Source organism: Echiichthys vipera (genome assembly GCF_963691815.1).
Source record: "Echiichthys vipera genome assembly, chromosome: 3".
NCBI lineage: Eukaryota > Metazoa > Chordata > Actinopteri > Perciformes > Trachinidae > Echiichthys > Echiichthys vipera.
In genome coordinates, this window is record NC_139828.1 from 14,278,368 (window position 1) to 14,297,258 (window position 18,891).

The following is an 18,891-nucleotide window of genomic DNA, read 5'->3' on the forward strand; positions in this document are numbered from 1 at the left end:
TATTTAAATAGAATATATAATTTACTTTATTTATTTGCCATTTATTCACCATCTTTTTCATGTATTATTTTTATTTGCGTACAGTATTTAAAGTTTAAGAATATCCACTGTTTAAAAGATGCATAAATGCGGTGTGTTTCCAAAGGCAGTGAGTAATTGCGTTAAATAATCTTGATCTCAGTATTGACCAAAATAATCGTGATTAGGTCTTTTGCCATAATCGAGCAGCCCTACTCTGAGTACACCCAGTGAGTTTCTTGCATAAATTGATTTCAGAAACATATTTTAGTGTACTGTTTAGCTGTAAAACGAGAAAGGTACTTGGTTTCAGCTCAACTTTGCCACAAACTTTCTCATTTAACAGCTAAACCGAACACTAAATTATGTTTCTGAAAATACTTTATGCGAAAAAATGAAAATACAGTAACAGAATTCACATTTGATCCACGCTGCCTAGTTCCACAGTTTAATCTGATCTCCTGATCAGTCACTGACACTGCGTCAGAGACCTCCCTGCTCTGAGTGGTTGTTTTTCTCCAGGTCTGGGAACAGACTGGAACAGAAGATTGAGATAAAGATGCATTGCTTTTTCACACATTGCGTGTCTCATTGTGCTGTCAGGATAAAAGGTCGAAAAAACTTTATTTCATGTACTGGGGTGAGAGCCATGTGGAGGCAATCCCAGCTCACTTTTGTCCCACAGTATTTTGAGTAGATACCTTTTAATTGGATTAAATGAATGAATTAAACAGCGTGTATGTAGTCCTGGGGTAAGAACCTAAGGTATGCATTAAAGGGTTAAAGCTTTGTACCTTTTTATTCCCTTTTCCAGGCACAGCCTAATGCAGATGTGTTGGCAGTACAACCCCAAGATGCGGCCGTTGTTCCATGAGATCATCGAGATGCTGCGGGAGGACCTGCACCCGTCTTTCCACGAGTTCTCCTTCTTCTACAGCGAGGAGAACAAAGTCCCCGAGACAGAGGAGTATGACCTGGACCTGGACAACATGGAGAGCATCCCACTGGATCCATCTTCATACTCACAGAGAGAGGAGAGCTTAGGCAGGGACAGCGGGCCCTCGGTGGCTCTCAGGGGGAACTATGAGGAGCATGTCCCCTACACACATATGAACGGTGGCAAGAAAAACGGACGAATCTTATCGTTGCCCAGATCCAGCCCTTCCTAACATTTCCTGTTTCCTAAAATAACTTGTTTAACCTGCCCCCTCCACCCCCCCCCCTTTCTCTTCCAGTCAATTTTCTTTCTGTATCTTTCAAGTTCCTCGCATCATTTTCAAATGATTTTCTGATTCTTGGAGAAGCCTTTCAAAAAAGACACAGATCTCAGGACTTTTTATTTTCTTCCTCATGGCTGCCGCACACAGGCAAGCCAGGGGGTGCAAACATGGTGTAAACTCTTTTTTAACTTCCTCCACAACACATCAGACTTTCTATTACCATATTACCTATCTTCTGTTTTTCACTATTGCCACGTTTCCAGGACTCCTTGTGATGAAAACGGAGAGAGAAAAGAAAACTGTGAACACAACAAACCTTAGACAACCAAGAAGGCTGCTTATGTTCAACCCTCAAGACTTGTCCCTCCTTTCTCCCCACCAATCTGCATTTCCACATTTCTGTGCTTTGTTTTTTCTCTCCAAGTGAAATCTTGTTACTCAGATAGTGGCCTTTTTGTACGTGGCCTATAAACAAAGAGAAGTGTCTATCAGCGCTTTTACTAATTTCCTTTTGAACAATGACTTAATCAGTTTGGAACGGTGGGATGACTTTCAGAGACTTGGTCCTAGAACAAACATCTATTCCTAGAGGAATGTTTTCTTTTTTTGTTTTTATTGTTTTGGTTCTGCAGAATTCCAAACTACACACAGATTCATCGGGTGTTTGGTGACTAGTTTTAATTTATTTGCTCTTATTGTTATTTTCTCTTCTCTTTTCCTCTTTCTCAGTTTTATTTCTGTGTCCTCACTATATGGCTGAAGGATATTTAAACAGTTAAGAATTGGACAAAAGAGTTCCTCAGACTGACCAATAGCTGCTGCTTTGATATATTTTAGTGGGTATAGAAATATATAAATATATATAATATATATAGTATATATGGAATACTGATATTTATGTATCAATATTTCATATATAATATATGACATTGTTGTTTTTTGTAAATACTTCATATTTGTAATATTTTTCATCAGAAGCTTTGCTAGTATTTTATTTTGCCAGGTTTTTTTTCTTTCTGGGTTTTTTAATTTTCTTATTTTTGTAGCCCCAGAAATCACACTAATCTACCATCAGTGCTCTCTGTGTCTTAGGCCTCCAGTCTCTCTTGAGCACTCGTTCTCTCCGTAAGGATGGGAAGGGATAAAGCCCCAAAATATTGTCAACTCAACTGCATCATTTTTTTTTTTTATAAACCTTTTTCCCACTGATAGTTGTCAATATCTGGAGGCAACTTTACTACAACAGCGTGGAAAAAAAACAACTAAATAACCAAAAAAAAAAAAAAAAAGCTTTATAAAAGGGGGAATGAGGTCTTTCTAGGTGGAAGTGCACCTGATGTGTGTTTGTCTCTGTGTCTGCTGTCTCTTCTCTGGTCACATCACGTTGGAGCTAAGGTCTTTATGTGTTTGTTATCACTGTTTTATGACGTCCTTCACGTGATTTAGCTGGTTATCCAGGTCGTCGTTAACTGTCAGTGAGAGTGCGACTTCCTTATGTTGGCGTAACAGTGATGGTCTCTCAGTTGTGTCGGTGCTGCTTGGAGCGGGCCAGGGTGGGGAATTAACACCAGCTCTCAGCCAAATGCAGGTGAAGTGAAACGATGAGCCCCTTATCTGTTTCTATAACCAGCACTAAACGACCCGCATAATTTAAATTGGAGAGTAGTAGAGTTCCCTTTTCATCTGACCTGAGATCAGGCTCTAGTTCGGGACCTCAGTTTTAGATGGAAGGCTCTACTAAATCCACACATTAGGTTCCCCTCTCATTGTTAGGTTTGCTCTGCACCGCGCACACACACACACACCTCCTGCACACCCTCCCTCCTCAGTCTTCTTGAGGCTTCCCATTTGCTGCTGAACTCACCGCTCAAAATCAGGCTGTTGGAAATTTCCATGTTCTGTGGTCGAAGAGCTGGAGAGAAATATGGAAAGTTCCAACTCTGTCCACAGCAGGTAGTGGAGAGGAGAGATGGGCAGGTCTCTCCATCTTTCTGAGAGAGAGAGAGAGGGAGTGTGTGAGTGATTGTTAATCCTATTATTCTCTCTATCACATGCAGTTAGGCAGTCAGGACACGGTGTGCAGCAGCTATTTCACTCAGGTCTGACATTCCAGGATTTATTTGGAACTGCTCGTTCCCTTGTCCCCTCCCTGCCGGCAAAGCTGAAACCATCATCACACCCGACTCGATCCAGAGCACTCACATGAAAGACTTTTCCCTCTTAGTAATCGAACGATCTGAAGTTTGTCCCTTCCTTCCGGGAATCAAAAACATTCCTGTCAACTGTACCCTTTGCCAGTTGCTGACTCTTCATTGTGTCCTCCTAAGATCATTAATTCACTTTGACCCTCATTCGGAGCCCAAAGGTCGTCAAAGTTTCATAGTAGATCCTCCGTAGACGCTCCTCTCTTGCTCTCTAATCACAGCAGTCGATGTGGCAGGTGATAGTCAGCAGACTTTTTTTTTTCTGGACAAACAGACCAATGTGGTTGCCAATCTAGCCGAACAGCATTCAGCACTTACGTATAGTATAGCCAAAGTGTTGGCAGCGTTCTGTCAACAATGAGAACCCACAAAATCAAAGTCAGAGAAAGCAGAGACGCTGCCTCCATATTTTACCAGTGCCTTCTCAAACCCAGAGCCACGTCCAGGCTAGTTATATCTGCAAGTAACACACACACACAGGCCTCTGTGCTCTCTCTGCATTTCTTCTCATGAGGCAGAGAAATCAAAGCTGCATCTACATTTGTGTTTATTGGGTTACAACTTTGTTCTTTGCTGGAAGAGAAGTAGAGGTCTTTGGGGGCAGTTTTTTTAAACATTTTTTTTTTTCTTCGTTTCGGCTTGTTGCCAGCCTAAGGTTCGAACACTAATGTTCACCTAGTGCTTTAGCGGTGACACTGTGGATTGGCCAGAGTCTGCTGTTGTGCACTCAAAGGCGTCTGAGGGTATGATGTAGATTTTAGCTAATTATTCTGAGGAGTTACAATCTTGGGCTTTTGTACTTTGTAAATAATCTGTGACATAGTTTGGAGAAAAAAAAGCAGAAAAAAAGATATTTAAAAAAAAAAATCTGATGCCCATCAGTTTTGTGTACATGACAGAAAAAACAGTGGACCTTAGCTGTGTCATAATTCCACACTATATACTAATGCTGAATTGTTATCTTAATAGTACACTGTTTGGCAGTTGCATCTTTGTAAACACTACATACTCAGTTCGAATCAGTATGTAGTTTGGAAGCAGGACATAGCTCTCGTCTCCACCTTGACCTAGGTTGCTTATCTTGTGGTGGTGTTCACACGCATATGCAATTTTTAATTAAGATGGTGCCCATATCTTTGAAATACCAGATATTTATTTTATTATGATCATTGTCATTGTGTAAGAAGAACACAGTTAGCTTTTTAGTCGAGCATTTTTAAGGTATTTGAGAGCGGAGCGATGTAAAAGCCTAGTTTGTTATTGTACAGGTGGTGTAGCTGATGGTGAGCAGCGGGAGTGCTAGATAGTTAGTCAGTAAATAAGTAATTGTCGTCGTCTTTGTGTTTGGCCAGAGTCTACCTCAGTGCATATGGAGGAATCAGTCTAAAGAGCCTAAATCATCCCCGTCAGTCTCTCAGTAGCCCGTCATTTCAAATAGTATCACTCTATCGTACATTACCAACACTGCTGATGAATTCCTTTCCCCCTGTGGTGTATTAAAGCCCTCTACCTACGTTTTTCCTCAGTTTTCTCTTCTTCTTGTGTCCTGGGGGAAGCTGTCATCAACCCCTGCAGTATGTGGATATTTTCGGCGGCGGCGTTGATTTTTAGGGATAAATTTACAAGATATACAAGTATTATCCTTCCCCTTATAATTTTTACACTTATTAAACATCAGGCAGTTAATCGACTTCATGGACAGTTTATCCTTTTTATTGTTGCTCCAGTTTATAAAATGAGGCTTTCCCCGGGCGTAGCTTTATACACCAATCCTCTGGACTGTATGTAGTGGCGGCTCTACTGGTTTCTGGGGATGTGACATTAGCATGAGTAAAAAAAAAGGAAAGTCTCTTGGCTTTAAATGCATATCTGTGATCATCTACATGCAGCCAAGGCAAACGAAGCTCAGCCCTCGATCCTCATGCTTTTTTAAAAGTCACATCGAGACTACACCTGTTGTCTGGCAGAAAGCCCTACTCTTCTCCTTCTTCTTCTTCAGTCTGTCCATCCATCTCTTTGTGGTCAAAACAGTTAGCGTTCAAATCCCACGTGTCCTCCAGTCGTTGTCGCTGGTTTATTTGTCTATTTCTCTGTTCTGATTTTTGTTTTGTATGTAAATTTTTTCTACTGTGAATATCAAGAGATAACCTTTACCTTCTGTCAATGCCATGGATTGGGTCTGTTTTGGCTCATCAGGACACTGACGTCTGGGCTGGTTAAAAAGTTTTAAAGAGGACCCCTCCCCCCCACACACACACACACACACACACACACACACACACACCTACCTTCCAGCACCCCTCTGCAAAGGGAAAAAAAAGCTGGACTGGGACAATCCTGTGTGCCATAAGAACTATTAATAAACATGAAATCTAGATTGTAACTTTTTTGTCTCAGGGAGGCGGCCTGATGCTTTGTGGTTGGAGGAGGAGGAAAAAGAGCTACCTACCTACCTTTTATCGACTCTGACGCAAGCGCAAGTTCTCAGCATCCTTGCAAAAAGCAAAATGGAGATGATAAATCCAAGGACAAGTTTTCAACAACAATAACCCAAACACCCTTTTTCATAAATCTGAAATCTCGCAATCTCTTCAAGCCCCTTTGAAGATAATCAGGAGTCCTCTTCTCTCTCTCTGACGTGATGTGGTTTGGACTGCCCTCTAGCGGTTGGATGGGAGCCTTGCAGGTCAGGGGTGGCGAAGCAAACAGGGCCCCGATCCACAGTGCCTTGCTCAGACTAACGGCCCTCCTGACCCCTCCCACCCAGTCCACTCCCCTCAGAGGAGACTTGTGTCCTCACCAATCGCAAAAGAGGATTTTCCCATCGCCAAACATGAAATAAAATCACAGGAGTTCTCTTTTAATGCATTCTCTTTAGCTGTAACTGCAGAGAAAAACATTCTCACTGCTTGGTGGGAAAATACTGTAATTTGGATTATATGACACTTGAACTTGTGTCTCTCCTCTGCCAAGCTCTGGTTTGCTTTGTGCATGGGAATATGAATTATCGATACCAGCGGATAGATTGATAATCTGATGCTTACTGATTTTGTTTCTCATCAGTCTGTTTTGACAGCGACGCCCCATAGCACATGCAAAAACCCATGAGTAGCAACAAGTGATTGCATTGCAGTTGGGGACTTCCATTTGAAATGCATTGAGTTGTTCCATGACTTTCAAAAGAAATGAACGCATTAATAAGCTCTTCACTGTAAATAGCAGCAGATCCCCTCGGCCCCCACAGAAAACGAAAGCGTTTGACTTTTAGGGAAGTTTAGGTTTGTTTTGTTGAACTCTGATGACCTAAAAAGCGGTTGGACAGAGCATGCTAGTAACGTAACGCAGCGCAGGGTGAGAACAAAGCATTGTATGTATTATTGTTTTGTTTAAAAGAAAAGAAAAAAGTATTACATTTTAGAGATGTTGATTTCTATTTTTTTTAGCCAAAGTATGGAGGGCAAATACAATTACTTTTTCTGACTGTAAACTTTTACTACTCATGTACATTATGAATTTAACATTGTTATCAATGTGTATATAACTTTTTTCTAAATTTAAAAGGATAGATTTTTTTTTGTTGTTTATCATGACACAACCCACTACACAGAAAACAAAGCAGAGTCAAGTCTGTCAATGTATTTAACAGGAGCAGCACAACTCCAGTCTGAGGGCTTACCCCTGCGTAACAAGACATAAACAGTATGTGGCCTGAAAACGTTTCGCAAATGAACCCTGCTCTTAATCCGATGCATGTTCTGAATGTTGTCGTGCATTTCAGCCACCCAGCCCAGCCACAGCAGCATGTCAACCATAAAGCCTTTGTCCTGTCACAAATACGTCACCCTGTCACAGATGTTGTTGTATGAAATTGTTTCTGACAAGAGACGTGTGTTTAGTTTGCAAATGTGTTTTGTTTTTTGTTTTTTTTTGTATGTGGGAAAACTGGAAAAGACCACTGCACATCCTTTTGAAGAAGAGGAAACGAGTGATAAAATCCTGAATAAGCTAAAAAAAAAAAAAAAATGTTTTACTGATGGTTCAACGACCATACATCTTTAAGTTTAGACTGTAACGCTGGAAGTGTTATAGGAATAGTTAGACATTTTGGGAAGTACGCTTATTTGCTTTATTGCAGAGTTGAGATGAGAAAATCGATAGCATCTAGGACTGCGTTGGCAAGAATCCGGTGATTTATTGAATCTAATTTTAGGAAAACTGCCGTGAACACACCACCGCATGTGTTCTGTGTTGCCTTTGCTGTGCAGGAAAAGTGCTAGAGAAAGTTTCAATTGATTGGTTGATATTCAGTGGAAAAGTCATAGCTTCGGCTACATTACTGATGCGTTATAATGATACCTACTATTGTAGCCTTGATGTGTTACGGACAGATATGAGCATGGCACCGTTCTTCTCTGACTCTCTGCCAGGAAGTGAACAAGCGTATTTCCCAAAATGTTGAGCTGTTCCCTTCAAGAAGGCTCAGCATAAAGGTGAAAACACCTTCAGCCATGAATGAATACTAGGTACTGTCTGTCAGTAGTGTTATGATGAACTGTTCATGTTTGTGTTATTGATTAGGGAGAGAGGCGGCATTGTTTAAGGACAGACAGCGCGGGGGCGTTGGAGGTGTGGTGACCCTGTTTGTTAGATGACAAATCTGAGGAAAAGCAGCCTCTTCTTTAGTTTAAAGTCATCTGTCGGTCCAGTGGTCTGCTCCAGTTTACACACCAATAGCTTATATTTATCTCTATCCTGTTACCTGTGCTGTACGTTGTTTAAATCGATGGAGTTGTGTCTGTGTTGTCCTCTGTTGAAGTCTTTACCACGGCTTTCTTTGTCTCTGATCGCTGCTGCTCCTCCTCCTCCTCCTCCTCCTCCTCCTCCTCCTCCTCCTCTGTGTCCTTCAAGTCTTTCTCTCCTCAGTGCACATAGGTGGTCCCCAGAATGATGTGTGTAGTCTTGCAGGATACCTCTTTATTAATGTCATTTATTGCCGATGAATATGCTGATGTATTAATTTTTTGGGATATGTTGTGTAAACATTATGTTGAGACATCGGTGAGTATGCAGACAGCAGGTGTATATGTGTGTATGTAAAGTCCAAAAACCCGCAACCCACAGAGATCGCTTCATCCCTCACACTGGATCCAAATGTGCCATTATCTTTATGTATCACATATATCAATATATTGAACACACACACACACACACACACACACACACACACACACACACACACACACACACACACACACACACGCATATTGTACAGGATCAAAAATGTGCCATGACTAAATGAACGCTTGACAATTTATTTTTTCTATGTTTTCAAAGGAGAGCCAAGTAGTGACATGTACAGAAAATGTTGCAATGATATGAAAATAAAAATCTTGCTGTGTGTAAATTATTCAACAATTAACTGTTTATATTAAAATTATGAATAAAATTATTGGAGAATATGTGTCTCCTCGTGCTCCTTGACTCAGCTTTTATACATATACAACCATAAGACTAATTATCGCTTCATTGATGAAGATATGCTGATGAAAGTTTAAAAAAAAAAAACTGTTGAGATTTGTTTTGTCACCAGAAGAGGAAAGCAACAAAATAGATTTTCCTCAAGTACCCTACTTGTGCACAGTTGTCGAGTACCTAATTTTAGTTTTTCCGTTTTATGCTACTTTATTATTTGACATTTGTTTGACAAATACTGGTTTAACTGTTTACGTCTAAATGCATCATATGTATAAGAATATAACTGATCGGGTCCGTTTGGCTTCCATAATGAGTACTTTTACTTTTGGTACATTTAGCTGATAATACTTATCTACGTTTGAGATTGAGACTTCCATGTTTTTTATTATTATAAAGCAGGTTAGAGATGTTCTATAAATATTGTGAAAGTATTAAACCGCCCAATCCACAGAGAAAATGCACACAGCCTGTATTCAGAAACTGTGCCTTTAAACGATGCGTCAGGACTTATGTCTGGTTGTGATGTCGCAACTATGCTACACTATATATAGGTAGAAAGTGCTGCTCTCGGCTGCAATGACTGTGCAGAGACACAGAAAGCACAGATGCAGAAGACCCGTAAATGCTGAACAAACGCTTAAAGAAGCAGGTGTTTTAACTGAGCGTTTCAGACAGAGGGTGAATACAGGTATATTCACACAGTTAGAGAAAATAATGTGTGTGTTTTTCTTTAAAGCATGTAAACAGGTTCTAGAAACCTAAAATACAAGCATGACCCTGAAAATGAGCATCATGTCCCCTTTAAGTAAAATTCGTAATCGAGTATTTTTAACTGTGATATTGCAACTTCTAAGTAAAAGCTCAGAAAAATAACCCTTCCACCTCTATTTGTCACACACCTTTAGCTTTCATTTTGTTGTTAGGGACCCATTCTCTCTTCTCCTGCTTTTCCTGGCCACACTCACTCCTCAGCAACAGGTGCAGCCATAGACCTCCTACTTGGCCGCGGGGGGTGCTGTCCCGTGGACGGTTCCGGCCCGGGCGGCTAGAGGGCTCTGCACTTTGGTGCGGAGGCTCCTGCCTGCCTGGGTCGCGGTGGTGTCTGTGGCGATGCTCCCTGTGACCTTGGACTGGGATCTCTCCCGGTGTGGTTGGCCCCCCAATAGGTAGCTTCCTCTAGCCTCCTCTGTAACTCAGGTCTCGCTGCCCGGCCATGTCTCTGTAGTGACAGCCAGCGTTGGTGTAGGTGTGAGTCAGTGTATCTGTGTGCCTGCAAGACTGTGTGTGTTTATGTGAATGTGTGTATGAACAGTTGTGTGTGTCTCTGTGCATGACTGTGGGAGGGTTGGGTTCTTTTAACTTTCTTCTCCTGATTTTATTTGATGTTTCTCTTCTTCTGTACATCTCTGTAAGGCACTTTGCGATACTTTTCTGTATGAAAAGCGCCATATAAATAAAGGTTGATTTGATTTGAAATGATCCCATCGCACGACTTAAATGCCTTGCTCAAGGGCACCTTGACAGTAATTGAGGTTAGTGTTTCTTCACACGCAAGTTATCAATGTTAATCAGAGGGCAGCTCTATATGTTTGTATTTATTATCAATCGTATTTTTTTTTGCAGAATCACTCTGACAATTTCAAATGACGACACACCTTGTAAATGTTTCTCATGCACTGATAGCTGCTGCCCTCCTCACTGCTTGTGAATTGTGCTGCAGGGGAAACCATCGAGGCCTGGCAGTTAATTCATGTGTGCTTCTGCGTTCATTCACTCACGGAGATCTCAAGAGTAAAAGATGATGAGCGGTAGTACAGTGTGCATCTCTATGTACGTGCGATTGCCATGAAGTTGTGCTCTGACTGAAACCACTACAAACGCAGCTAGTTCCTCCTAACCCACTTTCTCAGGGCTGCGCAGGGGTGAGCACAAAGCTGCAAAGCATGAAGAGATACACAACTGCAGAACAGAGATCACACTAATGAAAGTCATGAGATGACACTACAACTCGGTGATGGATACACTGAATTGTGAATCCACCAGCTTCATTGTAGTTTGATCTGTCTGTCACAATAAACATGTTTTAAGAGTAAGTGGGGTCAAAATACAAAGGTTAACTGTCAACAGAAGACTTCACAACTTGCACTTATGTAATAGTGCTGTGCTACCGTCAAGTTCGTCAGCTGCCACAACACTTTTTAAAGCTGCAGCGATGTGTGGAAGTGTACGTGTGGGCCATTTGGCGGCACAGAATGAGAAAAAAGAGGAAGCAGGGTTGAGATCCTGTGGCTGTCTCTCTGTGCTGTCAGTATGAGGGCGAAGCTGACGTCCACACAGAACACAGTCAGACCTGAGGGACTCTGAACCATCTTTTCTCCCCTCTTCTGCCTTGTTTAGGTGAACAGGGAGGATTTACATGCTGCCATCTGTTGCCTATCATCAAATGTAAGTAGAGTTTATGTTGCTTTTCTGAGTTTCAAACCGTGATCTGCACACAAGGGCCCTGTTCTCTCCTTTCATTTATCTATGCGTTGTGTTTGAAATGTGAGGTATTCTTCTTCAGTAGAGTTGTGTTTTAGTACATTTTCTACTTGCCTTCTCTGTGCCAGTGTTCTCTCTGCCTCCCCTGTCTGTGGGAAAGTAGGAAGACTTTTCCACTTGATGTGCAGTGAGCTGAACTTGACAGTCATCCGTAGTTACACTGCACAAATTAAGAAGCACAATGGTTTCAACAATTGTCAGGCTCTGTGTCTAGTAGCTGTAGCAGCTACAGATCCTCGCCTCTCTCTGCTGTATACTGATCCTCTTCACAGTTTCTTAGCTTTCCAAAAGACCTCACTTGCTTTAATTCTTCCGAGAAGATGTGATAGTTTGTGCCACTTTGACTCTGAATAAGTAAGCCCCATGCATGTATCATTGCCCTTTCATTGCGTATACTTCCTTCTCTTTTTCAGTTCCAGCCTTATTTCCCTAAACAGTAAAACATGTTTTTTTTAGGCATTAAACTAATTCCTGAGTGTTTCCTGGGATCTCAGACTATTAAAATACACATTACCTCCCTTGACTGCCCCTCTGCTCACTGTGTCGCCCCAAACACCCATTTCTGATCTCCTCCTCTGCCTTTTGCCATCCAGCAATCATCTTATAAGATGTGTGCGGTGAGAATCCACCTTAAGCATTTATCAGAAACTAGGCGATCCTCTTCACAGTAGAACATGTTGTTATTGTAACACCTCCACCTGCAAGTAAAACCGAAAGCGTAAAACCCCTTTTTGGAGTCTCGTTCACTGTATCATAAATAATTCAATTTCCAGAGCCAACTATTTCACACTTCTTGGCTTCATACTCTTTTTCTGTCTCCTTTGGGGAGGTAATCCCCAACTAACAGCTCCCTATTACTTCTCTTGGACTCTCTCTCTCTTTCTCGACTCCCCTCCCTCCCTCCGTCCCTCCTCTCCCCTCCTGCACTCCCCTTCTCCCCCCCTCTCTCTCTTCCTCTCACTGGGTGCCAGAGCTCCAGTGTGAGCGAGCTCCAGTTCCTGCTGGCCTCCCCACTGCGCTGCTCGTATGGCGGATTCTCCTCTTAACAACTCCTGGCCCTCCTTCTCCAAACTCTGGATGAAGAGATGGTCCTTCAAGAGAGGTACTGGTTATACATTTTGATGACACTTTAGGCCTTTTGTGTTTGTTGGATGGTGCAGAGGGAACACTAAGAAGACAGAAGAGGGGGTCATCATCGAGTAGAGGTTGTGCACTAGATTTGACCTCAGGAGGATGTTGGCTGTTGTTTACCATTTTGGGGCTTGTGGCGAGTGACGGTTGCTGTGTATCGGATGAGAGGTTTATTTTGCAAAGTTCAGTGAGTCATTTCTAACCCAGGTACATTGTATAAGAGGTGAGAATCCCAGTGCATCTATCAACAATGCTGTTTTCAATTTATGTAGATCTCTGTGATATCTTATCAAATGCTACGTCCCATTTGTATCTGTTGCTCGTCCACTTCCGTAGTGCAAACTCTTAAATTCCTGCAGTCTGTCTTTGATGTAGTTCAGTCCCATTTGATTAACTTGTTGGTGTTGAATCAATGCTGGTTTCAAAAGGCAAAAAGTTAACATCCAATCTTCCTAAGATCTCAACTGGTCAAGGGTTTGAAATCGAAATGTTCACAACATACACGTGTTTAGATAATATTGATCACAAGTTTTCATTCAAATCACACATTAAAAACCTCTTCTCCAAGCTGAAACTTTAATTAACTTTCTTTCTTTTTTAAGGATAAAGTCCCTTTTTTCCCTCCAGGCAAGGAAACATTTGATTTTGTGCTTCATTTCTACCTTTATTGGATTACTTTCTATGAATGCACCTGACCAGTGCCTAAAGGAGTTGGACACTGTGTACCATTGTGCTGCGGAAATCTTGTACACCACTGTGCTCTGTATGCTGCTGCTAAATGGCCATCTCTCTATGTCCGGTCTTAACATTGGTATAAACTCTTCTTCTGCTGGTACTTTCTTATCTGTGTCAAAAACATGTGTAAGTACGGCCTGATTTCTCACATCTTAAAGAATTGAGAAAATAGTACCGGTGCTCCTTTTGAAAACTTTTGTGAAAATTTCTCACTGATATTTTTTAAAAATGTTTCCTATTTATGCATGATAACTATTTTCTTATATTGCATTTTAACTGGATTTTGTACGCACTCAGTACTTATAGTGTGTGACAGTGGTCTTTGCCTGTTTGTATTGTTTTTGTTTTTGTCGCCCTCTTGGCCAGGCCACTCTTGAAAAAGATTTTAAAGACCCCCCCCCTTTTTTTTCACCGTGCAGAATGATGCAGAGAGCTTTTTTAACCAATTTTTAAGTGGCGGGACTACAAGCAGGATTTGTGACATCACAATGAGTTTGAAAGTTAATCCTGGTCCAGTTTTCAACGTATGTAAGTGTGATGTAGACACTTGAAGCTGCCATTAAACAAACACAGAATGGACTCTAAAGTAAAGAAGGAAACATCTTGTGTTTAGCAGGAAACACACACACAATTTGCATTTTCATAGGATTTTAATGATGAAATTTAACTTTTTTTGTGGACGAAACGCATCAGACACATGTATTATTATAAGTATTGCTCCGAATAGACTACTTGTATATGTCTTAACACGTGTCTAGAGGGGATCTTTAATCTCAATTGAACTTTAACCTGGTTAATTAAAGCATATTATATATAAAATTGGGGATAAAAGCTTTATTTATTGTAAAATCATTGTCTGATTATTTTTTCGTATGCCACCGTGACATGTAGAGCATGTATGAAGGGTTTTGAAGATGACGTTTGGTGCAGCATTGGTGTGATTTTATAGTTTTGTAAGTAAATCCATTTAAAAAAAACAAACAAACTGAATTAACTGAGAAAAAAACATGTGGAGGTTTACACACACGCAACAACTCAAATGTTTCTGTTCATCCTTCTCTATGACACATAGAGCTTGAATTATTTTGTGCTGTCTGTTCCCATGCTGTTATCTTCAGGGGAATATGACGTTTTCTTAGAGAAATGAAGGGCGCTTCCATTTTGCTTCAGCCGTGGTGTCTGTGTAGCTCGGCACTTTGAAACAGTAGTCGGTCGAATTTCTGATCAAAGAGGATCTTTGAGATGACAGTTGTTTTGATGTGTGCTTCGACCTCGGATCTAACAGCGTCTGTGTTCTGTTTTCACACACACACACGCACACAGACACACACACACACACACACACACACACACACACACACACACACACACACACACACACACACACACACACACACACACACACACACACACACCAGTCCGTGAATCATCCATGCACTGATGTTCACTGTGACCTTAATCTTAACACTTCATTTGAAGTATTGAATAATATATTTATGTTAGATGAGTTACTAGTGTGATTTTTATCTTGTCATCTGTGGTGTTTGCAGCTTGGTAATATATGGGCTGTGTGTGTGTGTGTGTGTGTGTGTGTGTGTGTGTGTGTGTGTGTGTGTGTGTGGTGTCTCGCATCAGAGTGACCTTAACAACACATAAAAAGGTGTTTCTTGTACTAGTGTCTCCGTTGTAGACACCTTTTCTAAATCGGTGTTTTGTCATAAACTCACCATGTACATTATTAATAATCAACTGACTGTATCATGTGATGCAGGAGTTCCTCTTGTGATTGTCATGTAGCGTTGCAGACATATGTACCATGAGCTTTGTGGTGAGCATGTGCCCTCGTTTCCTTCTTCTCACATTAGTTCATCAAACACAAACAAGATAACATAACACACACAAATCTGTCATTTACATTCTGCACAATGAAAATTACATTTCTCATACAGAAATACATTATTTATAGAGATTTTTAAAGCTATGTTCACTCTGATGGGATCTCTGTTCTCTCTCAGTTTTAACCAAACACTAACATTTTTAGTCATTTTGAGGAACAAAAGGAAAAAAGAAAATCCTGCACCACTAGAGCGTGTTTTAATTATTATTAATTTTGTGAGGATTAATTCTCACAAAAAATGTACTTTTAACTCTTACAAAACAGCTTAAGTTACAGTTCAGTAAAATAGTGAATAGATTCATTGTGGGGCTTTTGTCGAGTACATTTCAGGTATATGGCCAAATACGCTGTGTGTGCAGATGCAACAGTGACTAAAAAAATAAAAATATGCCAATATTTTTCCCACTACATGCACAATTTTGAAAACATTAATCAACAACAAGTCTTCAGACTGCTGAACGCTGAGCACACCATTAATTTCACTCAAATAGAAATTGTAGATCAACAGGACTGAAATCTTAAGGGCCTGTGTCAACATAAAAAAGCACTGGGGAGCACTTTTGTTTCTACGACGTTAGCAAGGTAGCTAACACTATGCTACGTTAACAGGGTGTTGGCTCAGCTAACAACAAGTGGTACGATGATAAAAGCACAACACTCACCAGTAAGGTTGAGAGTCCTGCTGATCTGCTCCAAAAAAATGGCTTTTCTGTCCTAGTTGTGATATTTTACCGAAGACACAAGTGCTTTTCTGAAAGGTTCAAGGATTTTCAAATAGAAGCGCTCAAAAAAGTAGGAGTGCTCTGGGAGAAAAAAGGCTGGGTCAAGCATCTTTTCTCTAGGCGGCTGCATACACTCTCTATTTGTTGGGAACAACTGAACACAGGTCCTAAGAATTACCACTAAAACGTTTCTGTAGGAGGACTTTAATAGATAGAAGTTACCGTTGTGGAATCACAATTTAGAGAAAAGAGGAACAATATAATAAAAGTAATATTCATGTAGTGTTATATTAAGTATTTAATGTTAAATGTAATAATTGAAAGAGTTTCAGATGAGGCGTTAATGTACCTCAGTAATTTATAAGTTGATAACAGTCATTAGTTTGAGTAGCAGACCACCCTTTGTTATGTAGAGACAAACTGTGGGGAAAACAGCTGACTATGATGGTCACACACACACACACAGAACACACACACACACACACACACACACTGATGTTTCATCCTTGTGTGATGTATTAGCAGATATAAGAGGCCAACCATAAAAGGCTGCAGCGGCACTACGAGACAGCATCAAGCAGCCGCAGCAGTGTCTGAGTTTACACTTAACACGAGTGAGATTTGGACGCAAACAAATTCTCCCTCCAGCAGGGACACTGCCATCCCCGCAGCCCGAGGGAGTGATTTAGTAAAATAGAAAATAGATCTACAGTGTTTCTGTCTGTGTGTTTATGTGAGAGCATCTCTGGCTGTTGAACTGAAGAGGGGATTGGATGCTGCAGCAGAACATGATGCAGGACTCATGAGTGTGGCCTGTCTGCATTTGATCTCACTGCACAACAATATCCCTGAGGTCGAAGACTGAGCTGCGCAAAACAATTTTCACACACTCTTATTCAAACAATCACACATATTGTTGGAATTGATGCGATTATTAACACTTGTATAGTCTTATTAACACACAATAATCTTATAAGGACTACTAAGGCCCTTATTACCTATTAGCTTACGCTTATTACAAGGATTTCATGCAAGTCGTTCCCGAATAATCTGAAAGAAAAGTTATGAAATGAAATGGACGTCTCTAGTGCCCTAGGTCTCTTTTAGAAAGCATAATGGACTATATGATATCCTTTCTGTTTTTAAAGCCGCTCTTGTCATCACTCTGACCACATTTTTTCTTCTCCGTAGCATCTTTTAGCATCTTTTAGCATCTTTTAGCCCGCAAATTTGCTGTTGAGTCTCAACGCTCTCATCCACATCGTGTCCAGCATCTGCAGTCAGCTGTTTCTAACACACAATGTTTGATAAACTTACTGCAGACCAACCTGCCAGTACCAAACAGCAGTCAGACACTTTCAGGTTAAGATGTAGTGAAGCATTAACTGCATCAGCTAAAGAGCAAAATATATCTCTCAGTATTTAGTGAAGATCAAACCAAAGCTAAAAGGAGAGTGAACTTACATGCGTGAGGTCGCATTCATTTTGTTCTTCACAACTTAAAATATACTCCTAGCATGGGTCTGTTGGATAGTCCAAAGAGTCTGAGCATTATCTCTTTCATCATTCCCTCATTACTGAAATCACATGGAACCTGACATGTGTAGCATTAGTGCCAGCAGAAACCTGTTTACAGTGGTCATGCTAAATCAGAAAATGAACCTTTACAGAAGAACAGAGAGAGGGCAAAATCTTTTCAAGGAGAACTGAGTCAGGCCTTCTGGAGCCAGGCTGGCTTAAGGTAGGGTTTGGGTTCACAGGAGGCGTCCCTTATGAAATGAGGTTATGTAACCTGTAGTAGCAGCGTCTCTCCCCTCCTCAGATGGGCATGGTGTGGCTGAAACCTTAACAGTGAACATACTCAGACGCCTTAACAGACCTTTCAGACACCACGAGACACTGACATGTAAGAAATGTTACAATTAAACACTTTTTTTGACCTCAAATATGTGATACCAAGCTCCATATATGCTGCTGCACTGCACTTACTACAGCATATTACATTATTTACCACAGGCAAGCTCAGCCAGGGAATAATCCCCAGCTCTCCACCGCTGACATGGAGACTAATGCTGGCTCACCAAGCAGTTTGCAGAGATGACAGTGGTTTGTGGCATCATGGGAACCCAGGAATCTGTTTATGCAATGGAAATGTAAAGGAGCTTTCAGTGAGAGGACGGAGCATGGCTGTAACAGAGCTTTTCTTCCGTCATACTCAAAATCGCTGACGCTGATTAAGCAGGTGTTGTGAAGCTGTTGAAATCAGCTGCCGTTCTCTGTGTTTGTGTTCTCCTTATGGTAGTGTTGAAGCTATTGAGTTTTTGGGGTAATGTTTTTTTAACTCACAAACATTACATCCATTATTTTTCAGCATCAGAGTCTAAGCCATGTAGGCAGCCCAGTGACCAGCTCAGTGTCCAGCCTCATGCTCCCAGCAGGACCGGCTCTTCCTCCTCACCGTCCCCTGCCTCTATCGCTGAGGATGTTTTCTTTGGTAGCACCAATAAAGACCAGGTAAAGCTCTTTATTCTTAGTTTCAATCCTTATTATTTCCAATATTTTTCCTTTCATTTTACCCTGGCTCTCATGTCAGTTGGCCGGTCCACCGCTTTGGACCAAAGCAACAATTATTAGTCTCAAGGTTCCCGGACAATGCATCTTCATGACTTTCCTCTAGCATCACCGCTACATTGAACTCTCTGGTTCAGAGTGAAACATTCACAGGATTTATTGCCATGACATTTGCAACACATATTCAAGGTCCCCAGTGGATAAATTCTAATGACTTGTGGTCCTCTGAACTCAAGAGTCATCAGCAGGTCAACATTTTCACATACTCAGTGACTACAACATAGTCTGGAAACAAGGGAGAAGGGCCAGACATATCTGCCAGAACAAAGGAAACATGAGTTTGGTGGATTTGCCTGTCCCCTCTTCCAAAGAAAGAT

The 18,891-nt window shown here is 41.1% G+C and overlaps 2 protein-coding genes across 2 annotated transcripts in view; both read left to right on the plus strand.

Moving 5' to 3' along the window:
* insrb (insulin receptor b) overlaps positions 1 to 8,901 on the plus strand; it is an 84,185-nt gene extending 75,284 nt beyond the window's left edge. Inside the window, exon 23 of the mRNA XM_083940495.1 lies at positions 833 to 8,901. Coding sequence (XP_083796621.1) covers positions 833 to 1,187 — 355 coding nt within the window. The 3' untranslated portion in view covers positions 1,188 to 8,901. The remainder of the gene's footprint in view (positions 1 to 832) is intronic.
* Positions 8,902 to 12,484: 3,583 nt separating this feature from the next.
* The window catches only part of arhgef18b (rho/rac guanine nucleotide exchange factor (GEF) 18b), a gene marked incomplete at its 5' end in the record, with an annotated part of 46,554 nt that continues 40,147 nt past the window's right edge, over positions 12,485 to 18,891 (plus strand). The window contains 2 exons of the mRNA XM_083911336.1: positions 12,485 to 12,560; positions 18,315 to 18,457. Of these exons, the coding sequence (XP_083767462.1) occupies positions 12,485 to 12,560; positions 18,315 to 18,457 (219 nt within the window). The remainder of the gene's footprint in view (positions 12,561 to 18,314; positions 18,458 to 18,891) is intronic.